Raw genomic sequence first — 27,951 nt, 5'->3', positions numbered from 1 at the left:
AATATTTTCATTTGCTATTTAGAGAAATTGCTATTTAATCATCTCCGTGTTTCTGTAGACTAGAACACCTTTTGTCTTGTTTGACATGTTACCTCACTTAATATGGCCAACAACCTTGCAGTACAACAGGATACTGTATTTATCCTCATTCTATGGGTGAGGGCTAGGGCATGGATGGAAGGTTCTCATTGGCAAAGGTCAAGGTCAAACAGCAGAATTGATATTTAATCACAGATCTTTAGACTCTTTATTTAAACCATTACTTCTACTATACCACACTCTTTCCAGGTGAACTTATTCCTTATTCCACACCCCCCAACATGTCTAGTCTTTAAAATTTAACTGTCCATAAAATTAAACATATAAAGATTCTGTTTTTGAAAATTGGTACCAGCTTGTTTCCCAAATGCTTGAATGCCAGATTTAGAGAAGACAGATAACTAATTCAAATAAAAGGGATATGAAATTTTATAAAGTAGACTATGAAAAATAGACATTTTTATCCCAGGTAATTATGTTTCTGGAAATATGAATTCAAGAGACACCTTTTCTGGCCCTCTCTCCCTAATCTGCTGCAGGTTCTGTGTCTGTAGGACCCTGCCTGATTCAGGCCACTCTTTACTCACCAGCAATTCAACCGTGGGCTTCCGGTACTGATAGGGAAAAGGGTCTTTGGTTTGCCTCTCCTGGTGTTCGCCTTTTCCAAACACTGGAGTTGAAAGAAAGCACATCATCAATTAGGACACCTCTACCCTGGCGTATTAGCAGCAAATTCTTACAGTTTTCCTATTCCACTTGAGGAAGCCCAGAACTGTTGTATCTTGCAGCTGGAAGACCCCCTTTCATTTTACTGGTCAAGAACCCATTTGGGTTCTCACTTTGGGTAAAAAATGTACATCCCCATGTAAGCAGGACACTTTATACAGGAATTCAGGGAGTTCCGAGACTTGAGTGTTTCGGCCTTGGTGCTTTGGTTCCCTCTTGTGGTCAAGTGTGAGGATGGCAGGCTGGGCTCTGAACACCCTGTATTTTCAGACTGAAGGCACCATTCCCACTGAATTCATGAGCTTTCAGGGAACCTAAGCACTAGAAGGATGCATCAATGGCACCATGTGCCCACTTTTGAAAGGTCAGGGGCTCCAAATAGCAGTGTTTTTGGGAAGTTACACTATGCAGAAGAAATAAACTAATTTTGGAATCTTTGAAAGAAAGGGTGGGAGCAAAGAAAACTCCTCTAGACGTTGAGGCCAGGTGCACGGCACCCTGATGGACCTGCTGCTTGTGTGTGAAGCCCCACCTCTGTCTTCCATTGAGCAATTCCCACGAAACCTGTATCTCAGTTTCCTTTGCACGCTCTGCTAGTGCTCCCCACCCCCTCGGCCCCCAACCACAGTGATAGAGGATGTTTGGAGGGGGATTGTTAGAAGAAAGCCACACAGTCTTCCTTGACATGCTAGTGGCACCTGTCAAATACAACCCCCCGGGCTACAGGGTCCTTGAGCTAGCTCAATGCCCTCTCCATCTTGTGTGATGTTTTCCCACACCACCCCAGGCCTGTGTCTCTGGGATGGCCACTTTTGGTGAGAAACAACGAGGCCTAGATGCGCAAGTGCAAATGCAAGAATATCACTAATGCATCTTCTGGGAAGCACGCGGTTTGTAAAAAGGACACTAACAGGTCTTCCCCCACTTTGTTCCTTGCCAGCTGTGTGACTCTGGGCAAGTTGGTTCCCCTCCCTGAGATTTAAGGGGCAAAATTAGATTGGCCCTCTGCCTTGGCTCTTCACGTGGCTGCCTTTGAGTCTGATTGGGGAGGACTCCTTGTACCCCCGCTTCCCCCGACTCCTCCCTGGCTTCCCCACCTGCTCATTTTTGGCTGCCCTCTGGACCTTCCCCTCTTGGCCTTTGGGAGCCCCCTTCCCTCTGTGGCTCTCCATCTGTTTCCTTGGCCTTGATATCTTGACCGCTGCTGTAGATAAAAACTTTTCACCTCTAGTCTTGTAGGTCATCAGTAGTTTGTGGCTGGGCAGAAATTAGGATCTCATGGGGAGATTTGAGAGATCCTTATGCCCACCCTGGCTAATCCCCAGACAAATTAGATTGGTGTCTCCAGGGATGGGATGCAGGTGATTCCAATATGTAGTCAAGGCCTATAGAGTCGGCTGCCTGTCCCAGTTCCAGCATCCCCCTGTTCCTGGGAGGGTATAGACACTGGGGTCATGGCTGTGGTCAGAGGTTGGGTGTGATAAGAATGAGCCTGGTCCTCATGTCTCTCCCTACTACCCTATGAACTAGGTACTGCCATGGTCCCCATTCTAGAGATGAGTAAATTGAGGACCCGAAAGCAAGGAGGAGGCAGTGCACACCTTTGCTCCTTCTCCGAATGGATGACCACTCGATGTGGAACACGCTCCTGGGCTTGGGGGGCACGGCTTCTGAGCCCTCATCGGCCCTTGGGCTGGTTGTGGCTGGCTGCTCCCCACCAACACCTGGCCAGGGGCAAAATAAGACAGGTTGGTGTCTGCCCTGGCCTGTACCCTGTAAGAGCCAGGCAGGCAGCGCAGGGAAAATCACGTGCAGAAGCTGGAAAGGCAGGCGCGGTGTGCTCTGAAGCTTCAGTAGTAATCACATTGGTGCATTGGATGCAAGCAGCATCTTCCCCCCTTCCTCCCGCTAAAACATCCACTTCCTTTCCCCGCAGAAACCATATCACAGACCATAGACATGTCAAGAGCCAGTCTGCCTTATTACTCCAGCAAGAAACTACCCTAAGACCTACTTAACTGGGCCTTGGCCAGCGTGGATGGTGGACCTGAGCTGGCTGCCGTTTCTGCCCTTCAGCCAGTGCCTTGTCAGACATCTGTGGCAGGGGGTGTGTGTGGGAGCTCCTCAATCTTGGCGGCCCTTTGGAACCACCAGCTGCTTTAAAAGATGCAGGAACCCTATCCCGGACCAATTTTAAAAATTAAAGTTTTTAAATGCTCATTTTATTTAAAAGATAGCTCCAGTGAGTAGCTTGGGTTGAGAATCACTAATGTGGGTTCTTCTTACTCAAAATGTGGTCCTGGGATCAGCATCATCAAACTCATCTGGGAGCATGTTATAAATGCAGAATCTCAGGTTCCACTGGACTGTCAGAATCAGAGTCTACTTCAACAAGATTCCCCAGCTGTTTCTGTGTACATTAAAGTTTGACAAGCATGAGTCTATGGGGAGGTAAGGGTCTGGGGCTATGACCAGCTACAATAAACCCTCTGCTGAACTTTATTATTTCAGATTTCCACACATGGGGGAACACAGCACGCTCCTCACTTGGGACAGGGTTTCTCAAAGCTGGGTCTGAGAATCGACACCATCAAGTCACCCTGGCGGCTTGCTGGGATGCTCATTCCTGTGCCCACCCCACATTGATCAGCTGGAGTATTTGGTGGTCCCCAAGTATGCAGCTTTAACACATTCTTTAACATTTTTTTTTAATGTTTACTTATTTTTTTTTTAATTTTTTTTCAACGTTTATTTATTTTTGGGACAGAGAGAGACAGAGCATGAACGGGGGAGGGGCAGAGAGAGAGGGAGACACAGAATCGGAAACAGGCTCCAGGCTCTGAGCCATCAGCCCAGAGCCTGACGCGGGGCTCGAACTCACGGACCGCGAGATCGTGACCTGGCTGAAGTCGGACGCTTAACCGACTGCGCCACCCAGGCGCCCCAATGTTTACTTATTTTTGAGAGAGAGAGAGAGAGAGAGAGAGACAGAGTGCTAACAGGGAAGGGGCAGAGATAGAGGGAGACACAGAATCTGAAATGGCTCTAGGCTCTGAGCTGTCAGCACAGAGCCTAACATGGGGCTCAAACCCACGAACCACAAGATCTGGACCCAGGCCAAAGTCACGCTTAGCCAACTAAGCCACCTAGGCACCCCTTAACACTTTCTGCTTGGAGCTCCAGTAGACTCTAGAGTCAGATGATTTAGTGGTTTGGAATAGCACCTGGGCATTGTTATCTGCACAAACTGGAAAACTGAGGCTCAGCATGGTTTCTGAAGCTTACCTACAAACAGTGAGCCATGTGACTCTCAGCCCCCAACCCTTTCCTCTGCATTTTGTTGCTCAGAGTCTGGATTGTGGGCCAGTTTCACGGACATCAAATGCAGACTCTTGGGTCCCATCTCAGACTGACCGACTTGGAATCTTTTTTAAACCAGATCCCCAGCTAACTTGCGTGCACACTGAAGTTGAAAAACTGGTCTAGATCACACTTCTCAGATAAAAATGGCTTTAGCAAAGCTTAGAATATAGCAAGACCAACAATCAGAGAGTATGTGGGACACATATGAGCAAGGAGAGGGGTTTTGTCTATCTTCTCAGATTCAGAGGTAAAACATGCAACCATGTCCATTTCCTCTAGGCTCAAGGTGGGGAAGAAACTATTTCAGCATCCTGTCTGTGGGTCAGCATCGGGCCATAACTCCCCATGCTGGAGAAGCCCCCCCACCCCCAACCCCGATCCCATGCTTGAGATACACCTGGAACATAAGCCTGCTATAGGACACCTGTGCAGACAGGTTTTGCACCAAGGGACAAGGGGGTATCATACATCACCTGATGAAGTGGGGCATTCTCCCAGAGCACCCATCCCAAGTGTGCATCTGCCAGGCTAGAAGGGCCCTTCTGCTGGCCCATTGCTTCTCGTTCCTTATATATGGAGTGTCAGCTGCCCCAGCCACTCCTGGGCGGAGGAATATTTTACCTTAGCCTCCTAGACTGAGAATTGCATGGAGTTTCAAGATCACACTCTACCTCCTGTGTCCAGAAATATCAACTTACCAAAGTCACACCATTCATTAATCATAGTACAGCCAGCAGTTGCTCCCAGCTCTCCTGACACCCGATTTGAGGCTTTATAAATGGCTGCAGAAGGTCTGGCTCACCTTTCATGCCCTGGCCCTTCATTTTTAGCCTCCCAGATTCTGTTACCTGCTTAGGTCCCAGGAAAGTGGGGCAGGGCCCATATTACTATGTGTTCCTAGCGTTGATGTCCCAGCCACAAAAAGCAAAAACAAGAAGTATCTTTCCTTCCCTTGGCAACTTATTTTGGTCTTTATTTAGGGTGAGCTGGGGAGGAGGCATCACATATGGCCCGACACACGGTTGGCTCTGGGTCTCACACGGGTATTACTGGGGTGCTGGGCTCCACCTCCAGGTGGAGGGCAGTGGCCCCTCTGGCTGTGCTGGATAACAGTTGAGAAAGAAAAGCCGGAACATTGCCACCAAGAAGACTGGAGATAAAGTAACACATTTCCCGCGGCTGTGAAAATACTTAAAGATAAGGGGATAGCAGTTTACTGCTGCTTTTGGGTCAGATTCCCAGGACTTTCATAATGGATAAAGGCGATTTCAAGAATATCATGAACACATCTATCAAATGTTCCAAAAATAAATGTTCCATTGATGTGGTGGGGAATACAAAGAAAACAACAGTAACACTGGCCAGGAACCAGACTCACTCATCTCTGCATGGCGTTTTTCATTGACAGTTTCTCCAGTGCAGGCATGGCTCTCAGAAAGAAATGTGTAGATGCCATAGGCAGCCCTTGCAAACTCAATCTATATAACTATGGCAGATATTTTGGAGGGGTACCCTCCATTTCGATCTCATATTGTTATGAAGATAATATAAAAGGCTCTGGGAAATATTTTGCAGGGCTCACATATCAGATACCTTTTCAGTGAGGCCATGTCCCTCGGATGGCACATGACCCTCTGCCTCCTTCAGTCAGAAGGGCTCCTGGTCCCAGTGCACACCTGGCATTTTATACCTGCCTGCACTGACTCTTACCTTGTCAAGTGTCAATTCTGTGCTCTTGTCTGTCACCTTCACAGGATGGTGAGGTCCTTGGAAGCCTGGGTTATACCTGATTGTCTCGGCTCCCCCAGCACCTACCGTAAGCCTGGTATTCTGTAGGCACTCAGAAGCATTTGCTGAATAAATTGATGAGGGGTAATTATACTACACATTTTAGTCTCTGAATGGTATAACAAACAATCATTGGATATTTCAGGGTGTGAACTATTTTTAAGAATAATACATCTCGTCATAATTGTTAAATGCTTGATAAATATTGAAATAAAGGTGAGAGTCTTTCATTGGTTGACAGAGGTAATAGCTGAGTTGTGTAGGGCTTTGCAGGTTACAGGGTAAGAGCTGATTATTTTCTGTGGTACTTGGATACAAGAAGGGAAGCTTATAAATGGTGATACAATGCTTGGCCATCTATGACCAACCAACCAGAAACCCAGGAATACTGTGAGAGTGGCTGGAAGAACCCAGTTAATTACAGAGAAAGAAACAGGTCACTGAAGACAGAGATCATGCTTGATAGGATTTGTTTTCAATAACCGGCATGTTCCACAGGTTCCTTCTGGGTGGCCACAAAGCCCTAAGTGGTTCAGAGGTGGGGCTGGGTGTTCTATAGCCCAAGAGCAATTTTGTTCATAACTCACTTTTTCTGCCCCTAACATCATGGCACACATAGAAAATAGTGTGTGGCATGGTGCAGTAAATAGGTAATGTTGTTTATGGCCAGAGGGCGTAGGCCCTCGGACTCCGGCCCCACCAGGCCCACCTGGCCCCTCGGAAGGCCAGTGGTTGCTCTGCCAGCTCAGCTCTGTGTGCTCTGCTGTACACGGTTGGAAAGCTCTGTCCCTCATAGCCCGTGGGTAAACCTTAGCGGCTCACTAACTCCTTGGCCTGCCTGCCTTATGTAGGAGCCGCGGCTCTCCTGCTCTGACAAGCTTTATTAAGCATCCCAATGCATGTAGCTTCACACTGCCATTTCAGGGGCACTGTGTCCGCCCTCGAGGATTGCCACCATCCTGTGTTTTTATGGGCAAGAGTCCAGCAATGCTTTCCTCCCGTTGACTCACACAAGGAAAGAACAGTTATGAGCCACAGTATTTGTTCAGAAACACTTTCTGGAGAGCAGTGTCCCATAGTACTTATGCCTCTACTGACGTCGAATGTACAGAAAATGTCAACCATTCAAATACCAGGGTTAAAAAAGAATTTGTAGAGGAGGCTGTCAAATACAATTTTGAAGCCTATTGGAATTTCTTTGAGAGGAACTGAGCAAACCCAAACCATGTATGACATCGTTCAGAGGATGAAAACTGATCTAGTCCATCTTACTGAAAGTCAATCTTTAATCAAGCAGGCCCACGCCGAAATTATTTCTACAAGTTGTCTTCCTCAGATTTTGAACAGGTGTTACTGTCTCCTGCAGGTGGATCGATGCCATCCACACATCACTTACAATGTCCAACATATGGAACATCTGGAACCTACCATCAAGATCCATTTGTTACTCCTCCCAAAACAAGAGTTACCCCCCAACCCCCCCCCCCCACTACAAACCCACCTGTGTATCATTCCATCTGTGACACCAAATAAAAGGCCAGGGAAAGTTCTGGGCCATTGTACACCAGCTTCTTCTCTGGTAGCGGTGTTTCCATACCCCTTGCCCCACATCCTCTTTCCTCTGCCTCCCTTCTCTCCATTATCTATGGCAGACATAGCTAATTAGTCATAGCAGTCTCTTTCAATATGTTCCCCAAACAGCCTCAGACTCCTTTTTAACACAATTCTCAGACAACCAATACTAATTATTTAGAGTTGGCACTTGAGAGTAAACTAATTTTCTCCCTCTAGCCTTAAAGGGAGGTGTCGATGCTGTACAAGTTTGAGAGAAGGGGTATATCAAGGCTATGGTGTTGACAGCTAGCAGAGAGTCCTGGCCACAGGCATCTTCAAGCCTCACAGGATAGCCTTCCCTCAGCAAGGTCACAAAAGCTCACATCCTTTGGTGCCAGTTTTGGAGGAGATTGCATGCCTTACAAGGTTGTCCATTCTCTGATAAGATAACTTCAATATCCTGGAATCTTCCTTATAGGGTGGCTATCTGTCTTCCAGAAACACTCACTCTCTGTACTACACATAATATGTCTACAGTAATCTAAGATGGCTGTGTAAGAGAGGAGCACCAGAGGTACAGGTTGTTCAGTTGGGATGTTACGATGTTTATATATACTGAGATTGTCTAGTTCTATTGGCATGTCTGAGGAAGGGTTACTGAGGAGAGGGGCCAAGATGCCTGGACCAGGTACCTCCACCCTGGAAACAGCAGGTAGTGATGCCTAGGAAGGAAGTTTTCAAATTTACTGCATTAGCTTCCCACAGTTCAAGTCCACATGGTGCTGCCCCAGGAACCACACTGATGTCAGAGCCATGGGTCACAAAATTGTGGGAAGGATAACAAATAGTATGAAGTCTCACCCAGTGGGCAGCTAGTTCAGTAAGGGGATTGAAGGTGGATGGATTAACCAGGTTCCATCACCACATGAGGTGTGAGTTGGGACCCCTGGACTTTTTTCCAGGCTCTTTTATCATCTGGACAGGTCCTTGGACAAACCATGGTTTCCTTATCTATAAAGTAAGGGCTTTGAACTATACCTATTTAATAGCTCTTTCAGCTAGAAGCTTCCAGAATCTAAACTCTCTTTAGAATACTTAGTAACATTCCCCATCTCAGGACTAGCTTCCCCAGACACCACAGCTCAACAGAAGAAAGGGATAAAAAGATCAGCCTTTCTTTTTTTGTCTCTTCCTTTGAAAAGTCAGATGGTCTTGTTGGCTGGGGTGGGGGTGGGGGGAACTACGGTTCAGTTCTCTCCCACAAGACCTCTTACCTGGGCTCCTTTTGATGTTCTGCACAGGGTTGGAGGAATCTAGACCATTGGGATGTGGCAAGAAGCTTCTTTCAGACTGAGTGGCGTTTCTGGTCCTCAACTCCGGATGCTGGACTTTCCCCTAAACCCAAAGCCCTTCGCTGCCTGGATCCCTTCTGCCCATCCTCTTGCTGGTCCTCTGTAAGTTCACTTTACATTCCCTGATCCTATGCCTGGCACACGTCTTCCAGTTGAGAAAGGGTATCATGGAGGAGGAGGGAGAGGAAAGACAAATCTTCTTTTTGCAGCTTGCTCTCACACTGGCCTTCCTGACAAAAGATTACCTTCTACACACCCTGAGGAGGACTGGCTCTGGCTACCATGGTTCTCCCACCTGCTTTGATCAGGCAGGTTTCCTTTAAAGGGGCAGAGCGAGGGGTTGTGTAGTAGGAGCTTCCCTGTCCTTCCTAAATTACTCCTTTCATTAGAAATTTGCTCTAGCACTTGCCTTTAAAGTAATCATCTAAGTTTTGTCTCCTCAGGGGGCCAATTTGCCTTCCAACTTCAATAAACTCCCTTAATTCCCCATATAGGCAGGGCACAGGCTGGGGAACAGTATTGCCATCAGCATCTTGATGGAAATTTCTGCATAGTCCAATAATAGATGCTGTCCTTCTGGTTCTGTGGAAAATTTCAGACCTGTCCTCCTTCTGACTTTTCCTGATGGGGCTCCCAGGGACTCACCATGAGACCCTCTCAGAGCAAGAAGGGCATGACCTAACTCCTGCCTCCAGAAAGGACTTGAGGTCTATATATTAGGGAAGATGGCCCTCCCACATCCCATAGGGCTGTGGGGTCTGGTGGGCTGGAGTTTGAGGAGGGGGGCCCAATCTAAACATGTTTTGTTTGGCTTTGTGGTATGATGGGTCAAGCATCACTCCCCCCACCCTCTCCCCAGCCAGCCCCAGGTTTGTGTATCTCCCCCTGCTGCACCCCTACCATGCACACACACACATACTCTGTCAGTGATGGGGTGTGAGGCGGCCTACCCAGGTTTAGAAATAAAACCTCACACTGAGGAAATTAGCTACACCTGAGTAGACAATCTCCCCACTGACGTCAAAGGCCCCCTTCCCACCATGCCAGGTGTTTTAGAACTGCCAAAGAGGGGTCCTGATCACGGAGATCCTTCTGAAGAAGGAAAGCAAACAAAGGGGGGAGGAGCTGGAGGGCCCAACATTCCAGGGACAGGTGTGGAGCTGACTAGAGATCAGTCCCCTGCGTAGGGTCCCTACTTTGGTGTTGCTAGCTCAGGGCCCATGGATGTCTGCCAATGACACTTTTCCTTGTTCCCCAGCTGGCAGTCCTTGGCTCAGCCCTGCATGCCGTATCTGTTATCCTCTTGCTCTGGTCTTTCCTGAGGGTTCCTGAACTTCTTGTGGTGTAGTCCCTCCAGACTCCTAAGCATCCATCCGCCCTAGACGCCCTAGAAGTGACAGGATATATGCCATCTGAGCACAACATGTAACTGGTGTGAAAAGACAGGAAGTAATTCTGAGGAGCCATTCACAAGCTCACATGCAGCCCACGGGCAACTTAGACATGTAGAGTATATGTCATACACACTAAGGGTGGGGCAATCAAGTGCTGTCCTGTGAGACAGAAGATCAAGATGGAGTCTTGTCCCAGATAGATCTTACTGAAGGCTGCAGCTCAGATACCACGGCTCCCCAAGACATCTGTCTATCTCTACAGATTATTTCCTTAAAGCCTCAATCAGAATTCACATCAGAACGAAGTTTTCTTCACAGATCTCATGGGTCCCTTCAACTCCACATTTCCAATCTTGTAGAGGGAGGAGGGATGCACTGAATACTAGGGGCTAAACTTGGGGAGGTCAGATTTTTCCGGAATAGGCCAGAGTTTAGGTGGAATAAATGCATGCTGAGTTAGATGGTCTCCAAAGAGCGACTTCCTTTACTTAATTCTGTTCCAGCAGCCCATTCAGCTGTAGGAGGGGGCTGGGGGCTCCTACTTATCTATTTACAGAGAGTAAGAAAGACTTTTTTTTTTTTTAGCAATTCCTCATCTCTCTCCTTGGAGTCTTGCAATTCTGGTTTCACTAGGGACAGAAGTGTTCCCTATGGATTCTTCTATCTTCTTTGAATGGCAAGAGGTGGGGAAAGCCAGGCAAGTAAAACAGTTTCACATAAAAAGTGAATGCCTTTCAAGTTGCCAAATGAAACTGTGGTTTATTGAGTAGAAAGCATACCCACACTGAAACTGCCAACTCCTAACTAGTTTGGATTATAGCTATCCCCAGACTCTCACAACCTTTATGACCCAAGGAAACAAAGCTCAGACTCATATAGGAAGCATAAACAAACTGGGGCACATGGGTTTGATGTAACTACAAATGCAGGCCATGAAGATTTGAGTTTCCAAATGGGCAGATCTTAGAAGACTGACCCAAAGAAGAACTCCCCAAGAGGGGAGAGTGAGGGGACAGTAATTCAAGGACGAGGCATAGTTGGCTGATGTTGGCCCCTCAACTTGCATCTGCACAAGCAACCATGTTGAGCATTTTGGTAAACTAACCAAGTGGCTAAAGGTCAAGCTATAGGAAAATCTGTAAAGGCAACAATGGTATGCTTTTGGTACATTTGATCTCCATATTCTTAACTTTTTGTCATCTCAGTGATGCTTCTTTCTCATTCCTCTATAGGAATCCAGGGCCAGAATATCACAGAAACTATTGTTGGAAAAGAGAGGCTACATTGTCATCTGGTCTACCCCCACCCAAAGCAAGCATTCCCAACAGGCGTCTAGTACTGCCTTTGTTCTTGTATTGCCAAAGCAGGGAACTCAGGGTCTCACAGGACTATTTCTCAGACAACTTGCATTGAGAAAAAGCACCCTTATCCATTGATTCAAAGTCTGCCTGCTTGTCATTCCCACTTAGTTGTCCTTGTTCTACCCTCTAAAGTAATGCTGAGTAAGCTGACTTCTTCCATGTGCATTACCTCATACTGCAGATAGCCATGGCCCTAACCATTTCTTTTCTTCTCCAAGCTAAATATAACAGTGTCATCATCATTTCTGATGAAATAAGGGGGCTTCAGACCTCATTCACCCAGCTTGGCCTCACCTAGCATGTCCTCCATTGCCAAAGACTCTCTCAAAGTATGCTACCCACTTTTTTCCTACTTTCCCCTCCTTTTTCATCCAACCTATTCTCAGAAGTGACTCCTTCAACTTAAGATGCAAATGATTGATCATGCTTATTATGTTACCTTCCCGGGATTGTTTATATTTTAACAGGTTCAAAGTCCTGACCTGAGGGGATGGCTAGGAATGTTTGGGCATCAGCTAATGGCAAGATAGAGGACAAGAGACAAGGCACAGAAATCTTCTTGGGACCCTTACCTTCTTTCTTGATACTTTTCCTGGACAGAAGACCAATCTAACCAGATAATTCACTCAAAATAATGAAACTGGTGCTGTGAACTTACATGACTTAGGCAATCTGTGGTGTTATCCTCATCATCACCTCAGGTGAGACTATTCACCTGGCCAGGCAAATTCCCATAAAATGAATTCCTTGAAGGCAGGAGCTGGGTTGATTCTTTCCTGGTTTGTTGTCAAGTAGAGACCTGAGTAACATATTAATAGTTCCTCATACATGTCTTCTGGATGAATGAGTGAATGAGGTCAGACCATAAGGCAGAATTTCTAGGGCCTTGGCTCATGAAAATTGGCAAGTAGCCTTGGGCGCAACAACAAAACAATATAAACATACATGGATATTGAAGTTTGGTCCCCATCCCTAAGATTTTCTGAAATGAAACATACAATTTTTCAGCTAAAAAATTCAACTTATCTCTTGAATTGAAGGAAAGAAAGGCTACTGTTGGGATTTGAATCAGTGACCTGCAAGATCAAATGGAAGAAATATCTCAAAGCAAAGCAAAAATACAAATGGTAAAAACTGCGAAGGAGGTAAAGCAACTTGGAACAGAGGTCAAGGAGACTGAACACGTGGATAATAGGCATTCTGGATATAGAAGAAGGAAAGGATGGAGAAAGAGCAATAATCAGACAAATGTTGGAAGAAAAGCTGCTGAGCTGAAGAAAGATTTAAGTGTTGCAGATTTAAAGGCAGGACTGATGAGACAAGACACACACTTATACTTTACTTAATAAAATTCCTGAAATCCACTGATACGGAGAAGATCTTACAATCTTCTAGAAAGAAAGAACAGGTTATTTACAAAGGAAAAAAATAATGAAATTGACATCAGAGTTTTTATTTGTAACACTTGAAAGCCAAAAAATAAAGAGCAATGGTTACAGGCAGCTGAAGGAAAGGCTGGGGCCCAGGGACCCCCAGCCAAAATGCCATTCACACGCAGGGCAAAGAAACTTTGTGGATGTGCAGAGTCTGAGAACACGTCACCCATATTCTCTCATATTATTTGAACAAAATACTCAATATTCAAGCAAGGGTTCTAAACAAGTAACAAATGAATCACAACAAAAGGGGAAGGTGCAGAATAGAGGAAACAGTGATAGAAAGTAACATGTCCACTATACGTAGTAAACTCCAAATGGACAATGATAGAATTACTGGGAATGTGGGGGCATAGAGGCCAAGGAAGGATTCTTGCAAAAATGAGAGGTAAGGGAAAAAAACTGAAAATGATAATCTCAGCATAGATCCAGGGGTGGGTGATGCTGGAGAAGTAAAAGATTGTAAGAATGGGGGCTTAGGGTAGGAGAATAGTGAAAGTGGCATATGGGCTTTAGTTCCTCAGAGTGGGGAAGGAGAAATGGGAAATCTTGTCAGGGTAAACTATTTGGCATCTTGTTTTTATATAATAATAGAGAAATATACTTTTGATCATGAGTGTTGGAAAAGAAGCAGGAATGACTAGTGAAATGGAAAAGAATGGTAGATCTTCCAAATGAACAAAGGAAAGAAAGAAAAAGATGATAATGTGATCAAACTTGCCAAATGAGGAAACTGAAAAAGCAAAAGCAGTAATCACAAATAAATGGTACAAAATAAAGTAAGGTGGAAGAAGTAAAACCAGCATATTGATGGTTACACTAAATAGGAAGAGATTAAATTATCCTATTAAATTATAGAAACACTAAGATTAGGTTAAATACAAAAACTTTGTTAAATGCTATTTTTAAGAAATACAGTTAAAAGAAAATGATGAAGGTTGAAACAAAGGGATAAGAAAACACTAGAAAGAAAAACAGGTATGGCAACATTAATGTCAGGTTGGAATAAAGTTAAAAGCATGAATGAGGATAGAAATAGGTAGCGTGTAATAGTAAAAGATAACATTTATGAAAAATCAATGACAGTTATAGTCAATGGGCACCAAACAAGGTAGTTGCTAAATATTTGAGACAAATGTCATAAAAATGCAGAGAGTTTCATGAAACTATACAATTATGGTTGAATTTTAATAAACTCTTTCCAGAATTAAGATCCTATAGACAAAAAATAAACAAGCACATAGAAGAACTGAATGATGCAATTAATAAATAAATTTAATATGTATTTCCTTCAAATCAAAAATTTGCATTTTTTATCTCCAAAATCAATCAAATACTTGGCTACAAAGAGAGATTCATATAATTTTAAAATAGAGATTTTACAGGCCATCCTTTCTGCTCATAATCTAATAAAACTAGATATACAAAATTAAAATATATCAAAAGATCCCAAGTGCTAGAAATTAAGCAATACATTAAATAATTTTTGGACCAAAGAGAAATCAAAACTAAAATTACAAACTATTTAAAAACTGATTAAAGTAGAATACTTTATTCCAAAACCTATACCACACAGCTATAGTTGTACTCAGGGGGAAATTAATAGCCTTAAAATGCCTTTGTTGTTAAGGAGAAAGATGTAAAATGAAGAAACTTCACATCAATTTTAAAACATTAGGAGAAAATGAACATTTAAATAAATCATGGGAAAACAGGAAAAAGAAATCAATAAAATAGAAAACAAACCAAACTGTAGAAAGGACAAATGAATCTCAAACTGCTTCTTTGAAAAAGACAATAAAATGGATGAACCCCTCACATACTTGATTAGGGAAGAGAGAGCAAAATTCCATAAGACTGGAAAGAGAAAGGAGAGCCATAGATACAGGACGGATTGAAATTACTGTATGAGAACATTATGAGTAACACTATGGCAACATTGGTTTAAATCTAAAGAAGATGCATTATTTCTTAGCAAACAAACTGAAGTTTTGACCAAGAAGACGTAGAGAACTTGACTATGGAACTTGGCTATGTCAGTTATCATAGACAAGACTGAAAGATGAGCTGAGATTGATCATTTAAAAATACAGCAGAATGACACTGTTTCATGGCAGACAGTGGAGCTCTTCCGTGAGGAGTAGAGGAGACTGGAAAGGGGGTGGGGATGATGAGGTCAGAGGGAGGAAATGAGAAGGTCTGAGGAGGGAATAGTGGAGACAGGGAGGGGGGTGTGATTGGGACAGGTTAGGACAGCACCTCCTCTACTGTCCCCTGATGCCCAACATACATTCCTTCTCTTTTTAATGCCTATTTATGTTCAGCCATATTTACGTCCAACTACCATTTGTGCACCCAAGAGCTGCTGCCTAGAGTTTAGGATGATAGCAGCAAAGCAGCTGGCATGTGTACCCCAAATCTCTTCTCCTTCTCTCCTGGTGGCTCGCTCCTGTGCAACCTCATGTTGGTGGTAGTGTCTCTGCTGTTAAAGCTCCTGCCCCTACTCATCCAGGGGGGCAGTGGGATGGGAAGGAGCTGGTGAAGTCAGGACAAGGTCACTGCAGGGAGTTCTCCAACCCCCCGATCACTATTTGGGCTACTTCAGAGGACATCTGGGCATCTGTTTATGGCCCACGCGCAGGACCTGCATAGGGCTGACTTTTCTTAGAGGGATGGGAAATTCTCATTTCTGCCCCACCCTTCTCCATGCTCATGAGAGACACAAAGCATCTGCCCACCAGGCTGGCTTAATAAGATTTGTTCTGCTCTAGGAGGAGCCTGTTTGACCACATTGGGGAAATACCATCGATTTTCTGCCTCTTAATCCCAAAAGATGTCTTTTGAAAACATTTCATCACTCCTGGACAACATCTCTTGGCAAGAATTCAGTGATTCCCAATACTTCATCCAGACAGTTCTTTCTTATTCTAAATTAGTAGGTGTTTTCCTATTTCTACCTACATATCTGGCCATCTTTATTATAGTGTATTATAGAATTTCTGAGGCCCTATGGTTTTTGCTGAACATACTTTTTCCTTTTTCTGAACCACTTAGCTTTTATCCATGTTTCTTCATTGAGTTTGACAGCTGGCAATGCAGTTAACATTTAATTTCTATAGGGGTGAAAGTGGGAACTTGGGAGAAAAAAAAAAACCCAATACCTGTAACTGAAGTGGACCTTGTTAATGACAGAGACGTGGGGTGAGAAAGAAACGGACAAGAGACACTCTTGTCCAAGTACACACACACATACATACATACACCCCCAAATAGTTTTCCTGTCCTGGAAATCCAATACAAAGCACAGTTTAAACACAGCTCCCATCAGATCCAGTTCTTGGGGTGGAGAGTCTCCTGGGCTTAAGTAGGTTTCCAGGTGCAATTGTCCATAAAGAATGAACAGGTCAACTGGTTCTGTTATCTCTTGTTAGAATGTTTTGGGGGTGGCTCTCCCCTCCCTTTTGGGTAATTTAGTCCTGCCTGGAAGCCTGGCAGGGAACTGAAGCCCCCATCCTTTGTATAGAGGGGTTCATGCATCTCAGAATGGCAGGACCCTCTGGCCCTCACCACTACTCCCCTCCAAGCTTGGGATTCTAGGAGCCTCCCTGCTCTTCCTGCTGGAAACTTCTGTACTAAAGGTCAGGTTTCTCCCCCGCTCTCATGGTGGTATGCCTGTTGGCAGAGGTGGAAACAGAGTGAGGGAATGGAGGAGGGGGAAGCTTAGGGGTGGCTCCCAGACATTTCCGTGGGAGGAGAGCCTGTTTAAAACTGTAGCCCCTAGTGCCTGGGGTCTATCAAAGAGCCTCAGATTTTCCAGATTCTGGCCATAGTAATCTCACTTTCCTAAAAAGCTTCCAGTATCACCCAGCATATAAATGGTTATGTGGCTGTCTGTTGTAAAGAATTTGGTGATGTCCTATGGGCCTGCTGCCCACAAGCTCCTAACCATTATTATTTGAACATCCATGTCAGGCACTGGCTAAGTTCAGCTTTTGGGTCCAAACTAGTTTGTTTGTTTAATAGAGTCTTCTTGGAATACAACCATGTTCATTCATTTATATGTTGTCCAAGACTGTTTCATGCTATAATGACACAAGTGAGTCTTTCTATAGACAGAATAAAAAATATTTACTATTTGACCCTTTCCAGAAAAAGTTTGCTGAGCCCTGATCTACATATAAAGACTGAATGTAAGCTAATGGCTGTAATTGGGAAGTTAAAGTATGAAATTCATGGATAATTGTTGGTCCTACTCAGGCTAACCATTTTTTTTTTTAATTTTTTTTTTCAACGTTTATTTATTTTTGGGACAGAGAGAGACAGAGCATGAACGGGGGAGGGGCAGAGAGAGAGGGAGACACAGAATCGGAAACAGGCTCCAGGCTCTGAGCCATCAGCCCAGAGCCTGACGCGGGGCTTGAACTCCCGGAACGCGAGAGCGTGACCTGGCTGAAGTCGGACGCTTAACCGACTGCGCCACCCAGGCGCCCCTAACCATTTGTTTTAAGTATCACAGACTTGATAAAGCTTCCAACACCCATAAGCAAATAGGAAAATGAAATAAATTTCCCCAGATTTTCACACATTGAAATCAGATACTTTTCTCAATTGAGATCTCTACTCAAAGTTGCTGGTTTGACTTATACTAAGAAATGCTTATCCTTCATAATTTTATCCTCCATAATAAAACTCATATATGGGATTCTAATCTTTATTAATTGCTTCCTGCTATTAGATATCATCTTGCCCTTTCCTCTGACCAATGAATGTTTGAAATATCCTATTTAGACACTCCCAATTCCCTAATTATCTCTTTTGACTTTAACAGTCTATCAGTGTGAAATTCCTCTTTTTTGTAAAGCTGGGTGTGCCCATCAACCACTAGCTAAGCGCACTAAGGCACCTTCAACTCTTTGTGCATATCCCCTGAATTTCCACACACTCTGTTTCTGTATCTGCCTAGGAACCACTCAGCAAGTTCAATTTTACAGCATCTATTATTTAGTTAAACATGCCAAGAAGATCATCTTGTAATCATCTTCCCAAAAGACTAAATAGAAACATTTTTGCTTTAAGACAATGACATTTAAAGCACATGTCTTACTTCTAACTCCAGCAAGCTCATACCAACATTCTCTAATGTCACACATGGATAGTTATGGTGATCTGTGCAGAGAGAGAAAAATCAGCCATCAGGATAAGGGAGGTACAGGTGTGTTTGGTTACACAGGTGCAAGGAGAGGCACAGAAGGTGAGTGCTGTTGCTGATTGACCCAGAGTTGAGACCACAGGGAGCAGACACCAGGTCCAGGCAAAGAGCATTTCAGTCTAGAAATGGGCTAGTCACCGCTGGGGGACTTCTCTTCTTCAATGTTCTTCACTGTCAGGTAGTAGATGCGGTTGGCCTCTGGGTAGGTGACTTTGCTGAGTGGGAGCTTATAGATGGCAGGGTTGTTGGTTGTCAGGAGCAGGAAGATGAGGGTGGAGAGGCAGAAGGCCCAGGTGCCTGACGGCACACCAATCTGGAAGCAAAAGCATTGGGGTCTGAAAATGGTCCTAGGCTCCAGGGACCCTGGGGGAGAAGGCTGTGGTAGCAGCTGAGGACCCTATTGATGACATTGGTTTTTAGGTTCATAAGATAAGGTTAGTTTGGTCTAGGAATCTGAGATATTGGTACCTTTGGGCACAATCAGAATCTTTTAATGATGGAGTTGAAAATCAGCCTAGGTACGACTTCCCACATCCAGCCACACACAAGTACCTCCATCTGTCCATCTAGGTTCTCCACTGCTGGTTATACCACTCTTTTGTGCACACACACAGCCACCTCCAACACACCTCACAGGCACATATATGCAATTTCCAGTCCTTCTCTGGACATTTGTCCTGGATAAACCTTGACAAAGGCATTGTGTGGATACAAGCTACCAGAATGCATTCAGGATTCTTTCACAAACTGTAAATGTCCTAAAGCCCTGGCTGGGACAGGCATGTTCAGGAGAATCCAGACTTACCACCGACATTATGTTGGACAGGGCTGCTCCCATGTATGCACAGAACAGGGCTGTGGAAAAACAAGGACCATGGAGTCAGCTTCCCAGGGTTTGCCCCCACCTCTTCCCCAGGGCAGGGGTCCTATACTGTCTCCAGCAGCCTTGGTGTCTCACCACATCCTGACATCTGGCATATTTGCCTGACATTATTATGGTAGCTTTTTTTTTTTTTTTGCAGGTAGGTGTGACCAATCTCCCATCAGACTGTGTTCTGAGGGCAGAGATTAAAGCCTTCTTTCTCCTCCGCACTTCTATGGTGGTCTTGCATACACTCAGGGGTCAGTAAGTATTTTTTGCTTGTCCATGCTGACCTTGGGGATGTGTGGCTGGATTATTATCTGTCTTAGGAATGAGTGGTCAGACTATATGAACCCCCAACAAGGCTCCTCCCATCCAAGATTCTGAGCGGCCCTGATAGAACTTGTTGGACCCGCACCAAGCCTTACCAGAACTGGACCTTACTGGTCTGTGAACTTGTCCCTAGGATCCAGGCTTCGGGGTTCACTGTAGGGTGTGGCCCCCAGGACAGGTAGGGGAGCTCAACCACGCCCTTGTGCTTCTGGACAAGCTTCTTATGCCCCTGCATTTTTGCTCTTTCTGTTCCTCTGTCCAGAACACCTTCTTCCCCTGTCTCTACCTACCCAATTCCCATCCTGGAAGCGTTGAGATAAACCCCGTCCTCCCTGCAAAGCTTTCCCAGATGGTTCTAGCCACAGGAATGTGCCACTTCTCCAAAGACCAAAGGCAGTTACAGTCTTAGCTTCAAAATATCTGGCACTTCTGACTTGACAGATATTTACCGAGCCTACTGTCTCCTTGCTGGCTGCTGAGGGGAATACAATAGACATACATGGAAGTCATTTACAGTCTCCACATATGAACGGGGAAAAAGTTCTTCTGAATGTTATTCTGCCCTTTACTTGTCTCCAGTTTTGCTTATGAAAGTCCTGCTGTTTCCAGAAAACGTAAGTAACTCCAGGGCAGGAAAACTGGGGGAAAGATGAGGCTGGGGTTTGAATCTTGCTTCTGCCCTCAGTAGCTGTGTTTTAGATTAAGTTCATTAAACCTTCTGGGTACCAGGGTGTACAATGGGCTGACAATCTATGCCTGGTAGTGATCTGGGAGGACTGAGTTTGTATGTGGCGCTGGGGTGCAGCTTTGAGAGCGCCCGCGCCCATTTCCCTTGGGACAGTGCACTACTTACTCCATGGAAATCAAGCTCCCATGTTGTGATCTTCTGACACCTCAGTGCTCCCAGGTATGTCATCTCACTGGGTCTTTGTAATAATCGTTTCAGACATCACAGCCTTAATGATTGTGTGATAACTGCTCTTCCTCTAGATGTGGCTTCATGACAATGTGGTCACCACTGTATCTTCCATGCATAGCCTAGGGCGTGGCACTACATGGTGTTCTCTAAAAGGTTGTGGGATGAAGTTATTATACCGGAACACTGCCACTAGCACCTGAGGAAATGCATGTGTGATCTCCTTGGAAACTTACAACACTGTGTCAATAAAAAACAGTAAGCATGGTTGTGACTCCATTTCACAGAAGAGGAACCTCAAGTCCCCCATTGGGACCCAAGCCACAGGTCCTTCTAGAACTGCTACCAAGTTCCGATTGATGTTCCTCATGGGTTTTGCATAATCAAGTAGGGAGGGAAGGAAGGAATTGCAGAGTGACCTGGTGGTCAGCTTCCCCAAATACCCACCACAGACGAGGGCCAGCAGGTGCGTCTGCCAGGTGAGGGCGTAGAACATGCCCCCTATGGCGATGCAGGAGAGGACACAGTTGTAGCTCCAGAGGCCCATGTAGATGGTCTCGAAGGGCGTGGCCACCGTCAGGGCTGTGGAACAAGGTGTGACGTTTCTGGTCAGTTCTGGGTCCCCACACAAAGGCCACCTCGTGGCTGGTGCCAGCTCTCAGGATGGCCTCACTCCTGCTATCCCCTCCCCACACTCCTCCCCCATCCCATCAAAAGAGCCTCTAGAAATGGCATCTGGTCTTCAGGAACCAGCAACAAGAGGACAGCAGTGGTTCCCAAACTGTGGCTTGAAGATTTCACACAGAGGTGTGACTACTTTCAGGGTGAGAGGAGGTCAAGGCGTTGGGATTCTAGGTATTCTCCACACCTTTGGTCTGAGTAGCTGCATTTTTAGCAAGAAACTTTTCAAGTGAAAAAGGTCTGCTTCAAATGGTTGAGGAAAAGTATGTATATACACATACAGATGTATAGAGATAGACAAATAGAAGTACAGGATGTGAACAACAGGTGAATCAGGCAAAGAATTTATGGGTGCTTCATGTACCATTTTTACTTTTATAATTTTTTGATAAATTCAAAATTATTTTCAAATGATTTTTTTAAAGTTCTGCTTCCAAGATGTTTCTGAAAAACATTGGAATGAGTCAACAGGATCCTAGTCCTATGTGCCCGACTCCAATTTCTGGCTCTACTGTGCATATTTACATATATAAATGCATGTACATACATATGCCTACACGCAGAAATATTAAATCACATTTGTCAAATAGGAATACAGTTTTTGAGAAATTGTTTTCTTTTAGTTTACTCCAAATTTCAAAGCACTGGGTCATTTATACTCCTCCGTCTGTTACTGCTCTCCAGGCCTCTGAGTGACCCTCCCTTTCCTTCCACCCCTCAGCTCCCAGGGGCTCAGGTAGCCAATGAGGTCTTCAGCCCCTTGCATGTGTCCCCACATATCCTGCTGCGGCAGTCTGCTCACTTTGGAAAATCAAGAAAGGGAAAAATAAGTCTCTCCCCTGACAATGTTCAAAAACACCAGTGAAGATAACAAGTCTAGATTATTTGCCCTGTGCAGGGATGGAATGACCTCAGGAAAATTATCCCAAGGTCCTCCCTGCAGAGAGGGGACCCTGTCCTACCTGCTAGCATCCCCACAATTGAGCCAATGGCTGCATGCAAGCAGATGAGTGGCGAGGAGATGAACAGAGCCACCAGGAACACGCCGCCTGTCCAGGGATTGTCACAGCCATACACCTGGCCAACCCCGATGGGGATGGCTTGTAGCAGCTGCAAAGTCAACAGAATCTGGGGTCACTGGAGTGTGGGCACATAATGAAAAGAGCAGGCCTTAGGGTCAGGACAAAGCCATTCCTGGTGGGGGTAATGGGTTGGAACGGGATGATGGCGGTGCCCTCTAGCGTGGAAGAGAACTTGGGAGGAAGGACATGAGCTGGAACAAATAGCTCCTCACTCCACCACCTAGCAGGCATCTGGCATCCCCCATGCAAAACCCTCCCAACACAGGTGCTTCTGAAAGACACATGGCTTCTGCTTTGAGAGGAGGAGCTTTGAGAGAACCAGAGGGCACCCTCTCCTGAGAATGCCATTGGAAGTTTCAGGGCACTAGAGGATTTCCACCAGACCTTCTGACATCCTACAGGTATTCCAGGAATATTGGAAATATTCTAGGCCATTTTGATGATTGATTTCATCAAAGGTCACCCAGATCATTGGTGCCTAAGGCCAGGCTAGAGCCTCTGAGCTTGACCCCTAGTCTAGAGGTGGTTGCTGCACATTCAGAGCTACCTAGGGTATTATGGGGCTCTGGGAAGGAGGTGGCATTTCTCCTGCTCGAGGATCACTTAGCATTTGTAGAAAGATAATATGTATACCATTGAAAAACAGAATAAAGCCAAACATCCCCGAGTTTGAGAGTCATTTGAGGGTGTTGTAATTGTAGATGGCTAATTTGGGAGTCAGATGGCCCTTTTTCTGCCCAAGCTGAACCATCTACATCTGACAGAGGAGGGCCTGAAGGAGAGAAGGGAGATTGGCAGGCTAGGGAAGAGTATTGGCCTGGGAGCTGAGGGCTCCAGCTTTCAGGGGAGTTTTGCACAAGCTCATGGAATGATGGTGGGTATGTCACTTCCTCATGCTGGGCTCTGGTGCCCTTCTCTGTAACATGAGAAGGCTGCCATAGCAGATAATCTCCCACCTTTAAAATTCTGCTGTCTTTGCTCTATTACTATGTCATGTGACCTCTTTGAGGGCCAGGCTCCTTGATGGCGGGGTACATAATAGGTGCTTAATAAATATGTATTGATTAGCTCAGCAGTTTCCAAACTTTGCTCTAAATTGGAAATGCTAGAAAAAAAATTTGATGACTGGCTCCTCCTTAGACATTGTGATTTAACTGGTATGGGGCATGACCAGGTCCTCAGGAGATTCCCAAGTGCAACTGAGTTTGGGGACCACTGAGTTAGTTATACATGACCTGCTGTAGATGTTGGAAATTAATTGCACATCTCCCTTTGGGTGAAATTTTGTACTTTTTAACAACCTGATTTAATTCTGGAGTCAGTCTGATTTCTTTAGAGAACAGTGTTTGAGGAGTCCCACAGAGCTTTTTAAGCTTTGCCCATCCTGGTCTCTGGATGGGTGGCCTTTCAATTACCAAGCACTGTCTGGGCCAGAGCCTAGAGCCTCATGCCAGGAATGATGGGGGTGTGCATCTTATTTAAAGGAACCCTGAGAATGCTTTCTGCCAGTTCAGGGAACTCAGCTTAAGTGTGGGGTACTGGCTGAAAATGTACTCAATAAATATTCCATGACTTCCCAAAGTCTGAGGCATGCAGGATGCAAAGAGGGTTCCAACTTCCCCCTTGCTGTCTGGGAACACAGATTTGAAGCCCAAGCAGTCAAGAATGAGAAGAATGAGGGACAAGTAGCCTCAGAACAGAGTCTGGGCTCAGAAAGCACCTTCCTCTGCCGGGATCCATATTTTAGCTTGGTGAACTGTGGCCCTGGGGTGGCACCCCTCCCTTCCACCTGCTCTCCAACACCCTGGGGTGAAGGTGTGAAGGGCAGTCGGGTGTGCATGGAAATTTACTGAGCCCCTGCATCCTTCCTACTGCCTACTCTCGACAATCCTCTAGTAACAAGAAAGGCCAGTTAAACAAAAAGGAAGTCATTCTCATCATTGTTTAAAAGACAAGGAGGGAAGGGGAGTTGGGACCTGGATGGTGTGGAAGAGAAGGAGCCCACTGTGAAAGTAGTGGTGTGGTGGGTGAGCTGGTGCCTCAGGGTATATGGATTTGCATGCTGCCACTTTCTGTTCACTTTGAAGATGAATGAGAGGCATCTCTCGCAGGTGGCCGTCTCCATCCTGTGCCCCTCAGTGAGGAGGGTGGGAGGCTCCATGGGCAACACCCATGCCCCCGAGGCTGTTACTGGGACTCTGCCTCATGGGTAGGGCTCAGGGACTGCAGGTCTGTGCCCTTATGGCAATGTGCCTAACTGCCAGCTGATGATCACTGACAGTCCCCTCAGAGTTAGAGCTTTGTCCCTGCTCCTGCCCCTGCCATTTTCTACTTGAGACAGTGGGCTTTCCCTCCAATGCAGGGTTCTGTCTTTTCCATTCTCTTGGATTTAGATCCTAACCCTGACTCTGATGCCCCTCCAGCCCCTGCCCCAGACAAAACTTTGAAAAGACAAAATATTCAAAAAGGTTTTGCATAGTTAGCATTTGCACTAGGGGCAGGGAAGACTTTCCTTTTCTGATAGCTTCAGGTCCGAGTGTGGCTGACCCTGAAACCCCTGAACTGTCCTCCCCACCCACAAGTGGTGGCCCTGGAGCTGAGCCTCCAGCAGCCCATCTTGATGATGGGCTCAGCTGGGTGGTGAGGGCTGGGAAAGCAGACTACATAAACAATACTGAGGATGTCGTTCTATGTGCAAGTATTCAAAAGGCAATCATAGAAATAATATTCTGAATTACTCTAAACAGCCGAGTTAGAACCAATGGGTGAAAGATGGAGGGGGACAGATTTCTGAGGAAGGTAAAGAGCTCTCTAATATTTCACGGTACCTAATGAGGGGTGAACTGCATTGAGAAGCAGGTTTCACCTCACTGTGGTTGTTCCAGATGAGGGTGTCTGTCTCACCTGGGACTAAGTGGGTGATGGGTCAAAGCCTGGGCTCTACATCAGGCTGCCTGGGTTTTATATTCAGGCACTAGCAGCAGTTTGAGCTTGGGCAGCTAACCTTCTCTGTGCCTTAGTTTTCTCATCTGTGAATGGGAATGATGATAGTACTTACAGCATTGGGCTATTAGGAGGGTTAAATTAAGTCCAGAAGTCAAGGGCTTGGAACAGTGTCTGATACGTAATAAGCTTGCCGTAGCCTTAGCTGTTAGCTCTCTCTATTGTTCATGAACAAGGCCAAATTTTACAATTCTGTCTATTTAATCTTGTGTTAGGCTTTTATTATATCCCTTTATCCCAAGTGTCTAGAGATTGGTAGAATAAATGAATATGTACATTTGTGATAGTTGGATGTGAAGCAGGGTTTCTCAACTTCGATATTTATTGACATTTGGGGCTAGATAATTCTTGGTTATGGGGAGGGCTGTCTTGTGAATAGTAGCATGTTTGGTGGCATCCCTGACTTTTTGATACCAGTAGCACCCCTCCCCCCAGTCTAAATTTTGCCTCCTCCCTCCAGGAGGGCAAAGTCACCCCTGCTTGAAAGTCACTGATACGGAAAGTACATGAAAATTCATCCCTATCTTCTCTTGATAAGACCTTTAAAACCCTAATTTTAAACATTTGTTTTAGTATCTGGCCCCTTCACCCAACCATCCACCTTCTTGAGTATTTTTCCCTGAACCCTACCATTCTGTATAATTAACTTGGTACTGACCTATGCACTTATTTACTGTCTGTTTCCCTGTACAGAGAGTACACTTCACAAGGGCAGAGAAGTTGTTGTCCTTTTATTCCCCGTGTATTCCTAGTGTCTGATAAAGTGCCTGGTACATATCAGACCTTCAATGAGGGTTTGTTGAAAGTACAGCAGCCTTTTTCTCTGTCCTGTTCTCTACTATGACCATCATCTGGTGGAGATGCATCTGGAGAAGCTGAGAGCCTGGATAATCCACAAACCAGTTATCAAGAAGGTGTGTGGTATAAGCAGGGGTCCCCACTCATCTGCCATTGGGTAACTTACCAAGGGCATCTCCATCTCTGTCCAGGTGATATTGGGCACTGAAGACACAGGCTCCACCAGTGTTGTGGGGAAGAAGAGGTTGTAGTGGCCGGTGGCTGCCAGGTACAGGGTCATAGCAATGTTGAAGGGCAGCGTGAAGACAGGAAGGTCCCACTTGCTGAAGATGGAATTCAAGGCACTGGAAAGAACTGGGCTGAAGATGAGCAAGACAAAGGGTTAATCTGTGCTCATCCTTAGGTCTACACCATCTTGTCCCATCAGCTCTGTCCATGGTGCCCCCCTGTCCTTGGCCCAGCCATTCCTGGCTCCTTTGAGACTCTAGTGGTCCATTTATCTGGGACTGGGGATAAGGTGTTCCATTTAAGGTGAATCTTTGAGAGATGCATTTTTAAAGTATAAATATACTTGAATATATTATAAATTATACTTGAATAGCAAATATAATACTTGAATATAAACCTTTATAATTTAAATATTTGCTTGTTTCTTAAACTAAGAAAATTAAACAAAACGTAATCCTTAGAAAATAATGTGTATTGCCCTTGAATCATCAGGATGTACAACAGCTACTCTCCTGCACTGTGATAACATTTTAGAAGCCTGGTCTTGGAGGAGGCAGCTGCTATGGCACAAAGGTAATGTGTGGGCTTGATTCAGCTGAAGTGCTTTGAGCTACTCTGGAAGCCACCATATGAAGATGAAACCTTCAGTTGTTTGTGTCCTCTCTTTTCTCGGCCTCTTCCTTGGGAGAAGCAGGCATGTTGGAAGCAGATGTAGCTGGGTGCAAATCCTAACTCCTACATTTATAGGCTGAGTGAGCAGCATTAGGTAATGATCTCCCTGAACTTTAGTTTCCTCGAAAGGACAAGCCACCGTAGACACTTAACACCCTACGTCTTCACACTCAAAGAGCTGTTGGGACAAAACATGAAATCACATGATCTGGCTGACTGGTCTACCTTTAATTCATGACCTTGAGTCTCCAATGGGCATTTATGACTGCCTGAAAACCCTACTACACAGTCCATACAAATTAACTCTCCAACTTGTTGAGAATAAAAGAATAGAAATGACAAGATGAGAAATGCTTCATTTTCCCAACCATAAGCTCTACACTCCAATTGCCCAGCTCCTACATAGTTTTCCTCTCTGCCTTTGTCACATAATGAAAGTATTCCTCTTTCTTTATTGGGCCAATTCTTACTCTTGTGCTTCAAGATCCAATCTGTCTCAAAGACTTCACTCTTGCAATTCTCTCCTCTCTCTCCTGCAGGTGCAGTCTCTCCTTTATCTCTGGAACACTCTCATAAGTTTACAAAATGCTTTAGTATCTTCTTCCTATTAACACCCTCCTCCTCTAATCCGATGTCCCCTCTGGCTATTTTGCCCCACTTCCCTGCCCTTGTTCATAACAAATATTCCTCAACAGATTGCTATGGTCAATCTTTCCACTCCCTTTCTTTCCTAAATCCACTCCAATCAGGTGGGTGTTCTTTCCATGCCATGCAAGTGGCTCTTGTCCAGTTCACTAATGACATCTATCCTACCAAATCTATGGCCATTCCCTGCTCCCTTCATTTGATAATCGGATGCTCCAACTGGATTGAAATATTTTCTGTCAGGGCTACCATGATACTGCCCTTTCTTAGCTTTCTTCCTACTTCTCCAGCTGCTCCTTGTCACTTCTTTGTGGTTCTTTCTCTCTTCTCCCAGTCATCTAGATACTGGAATATCCTATGGCTCGGCCTTGGGTCTTCTCTTCATCTTCTTTTTCTGGGTGATATCTTTTAGTCCCATGGACAAAATGTCTTCTGTATACTTCTGCCCTCCAAATCTTGACCATATCAAAGTTCTGGATTTGTACATCCAGTTACCTTGTCAACATGTC

General features: G+C 45.2%; 1 protein-coding gene across 3 annotated transcripts in view; it reads right to left on the bottom strand.

Annotated features, from left to right (window-relative positions):
• The window catches only part of SLC14A2 (solute carrier family 14 member 2), a 54,121-nt gene that overhangs the window by 12,523 nt on the left and 13,647 nt on the right, over window positions 1-27,951 (bottom strand). Inside the window, exons 5-11 of one of the 3 annotated variants that reach the window (XM_025931042.2) lie at window positions 26,064-26,256; window positions 21,977-22,124; window positions 20,781-20,915; window positions 19,028-19,077; window positions 18,361-18,535; window positions 2,367-2,489; window positions 627-709 (exon numbers count right to left, since the gene is read on the bottom strand). In XM_025931042.2, coding sequence (XP_025786827.2) covers window positions 627-709; window positions 2,367-2,489; window positions 18,361-18,535; window positions 19,028-19,077; window positions 20,781-20,915; window positions 21,977-22,124; window positions 26,064-26,256 — 907 coding nt within the window. Of the gene's footprint in view, window positions 1-626; window positions 710-2,366; window positions 2,490-8,744; window positions 9,493-18,360; window positions 18,536-19,027; window positions 19,078-20,780; window positions 20,916-21,976; window positions 22,125-26,063; window positions 26,257-27,951 lie in introns of those variants that run through there. The other 2 variants (XM_086682869.1, XM_086682870.1) reach the window with 2 other exon arrangements.

This window comes from Puma concolor, chromosome D3, assembly GCF_028749965.1.
Source record: "Puma concolor isolate L17-30 chromosome D3, mPumCon1.1.hap2, whole genome shotgun sequence".
Classification (NCBI taxonomy): Eukaryota; Metazoa; Chordata; class Mammalia; order Carnivora; family Felidae; genus Puma; species Puma concolor.
This window is presented reverse-complemented; position numbering and strand designations above follow the sequence as displayed.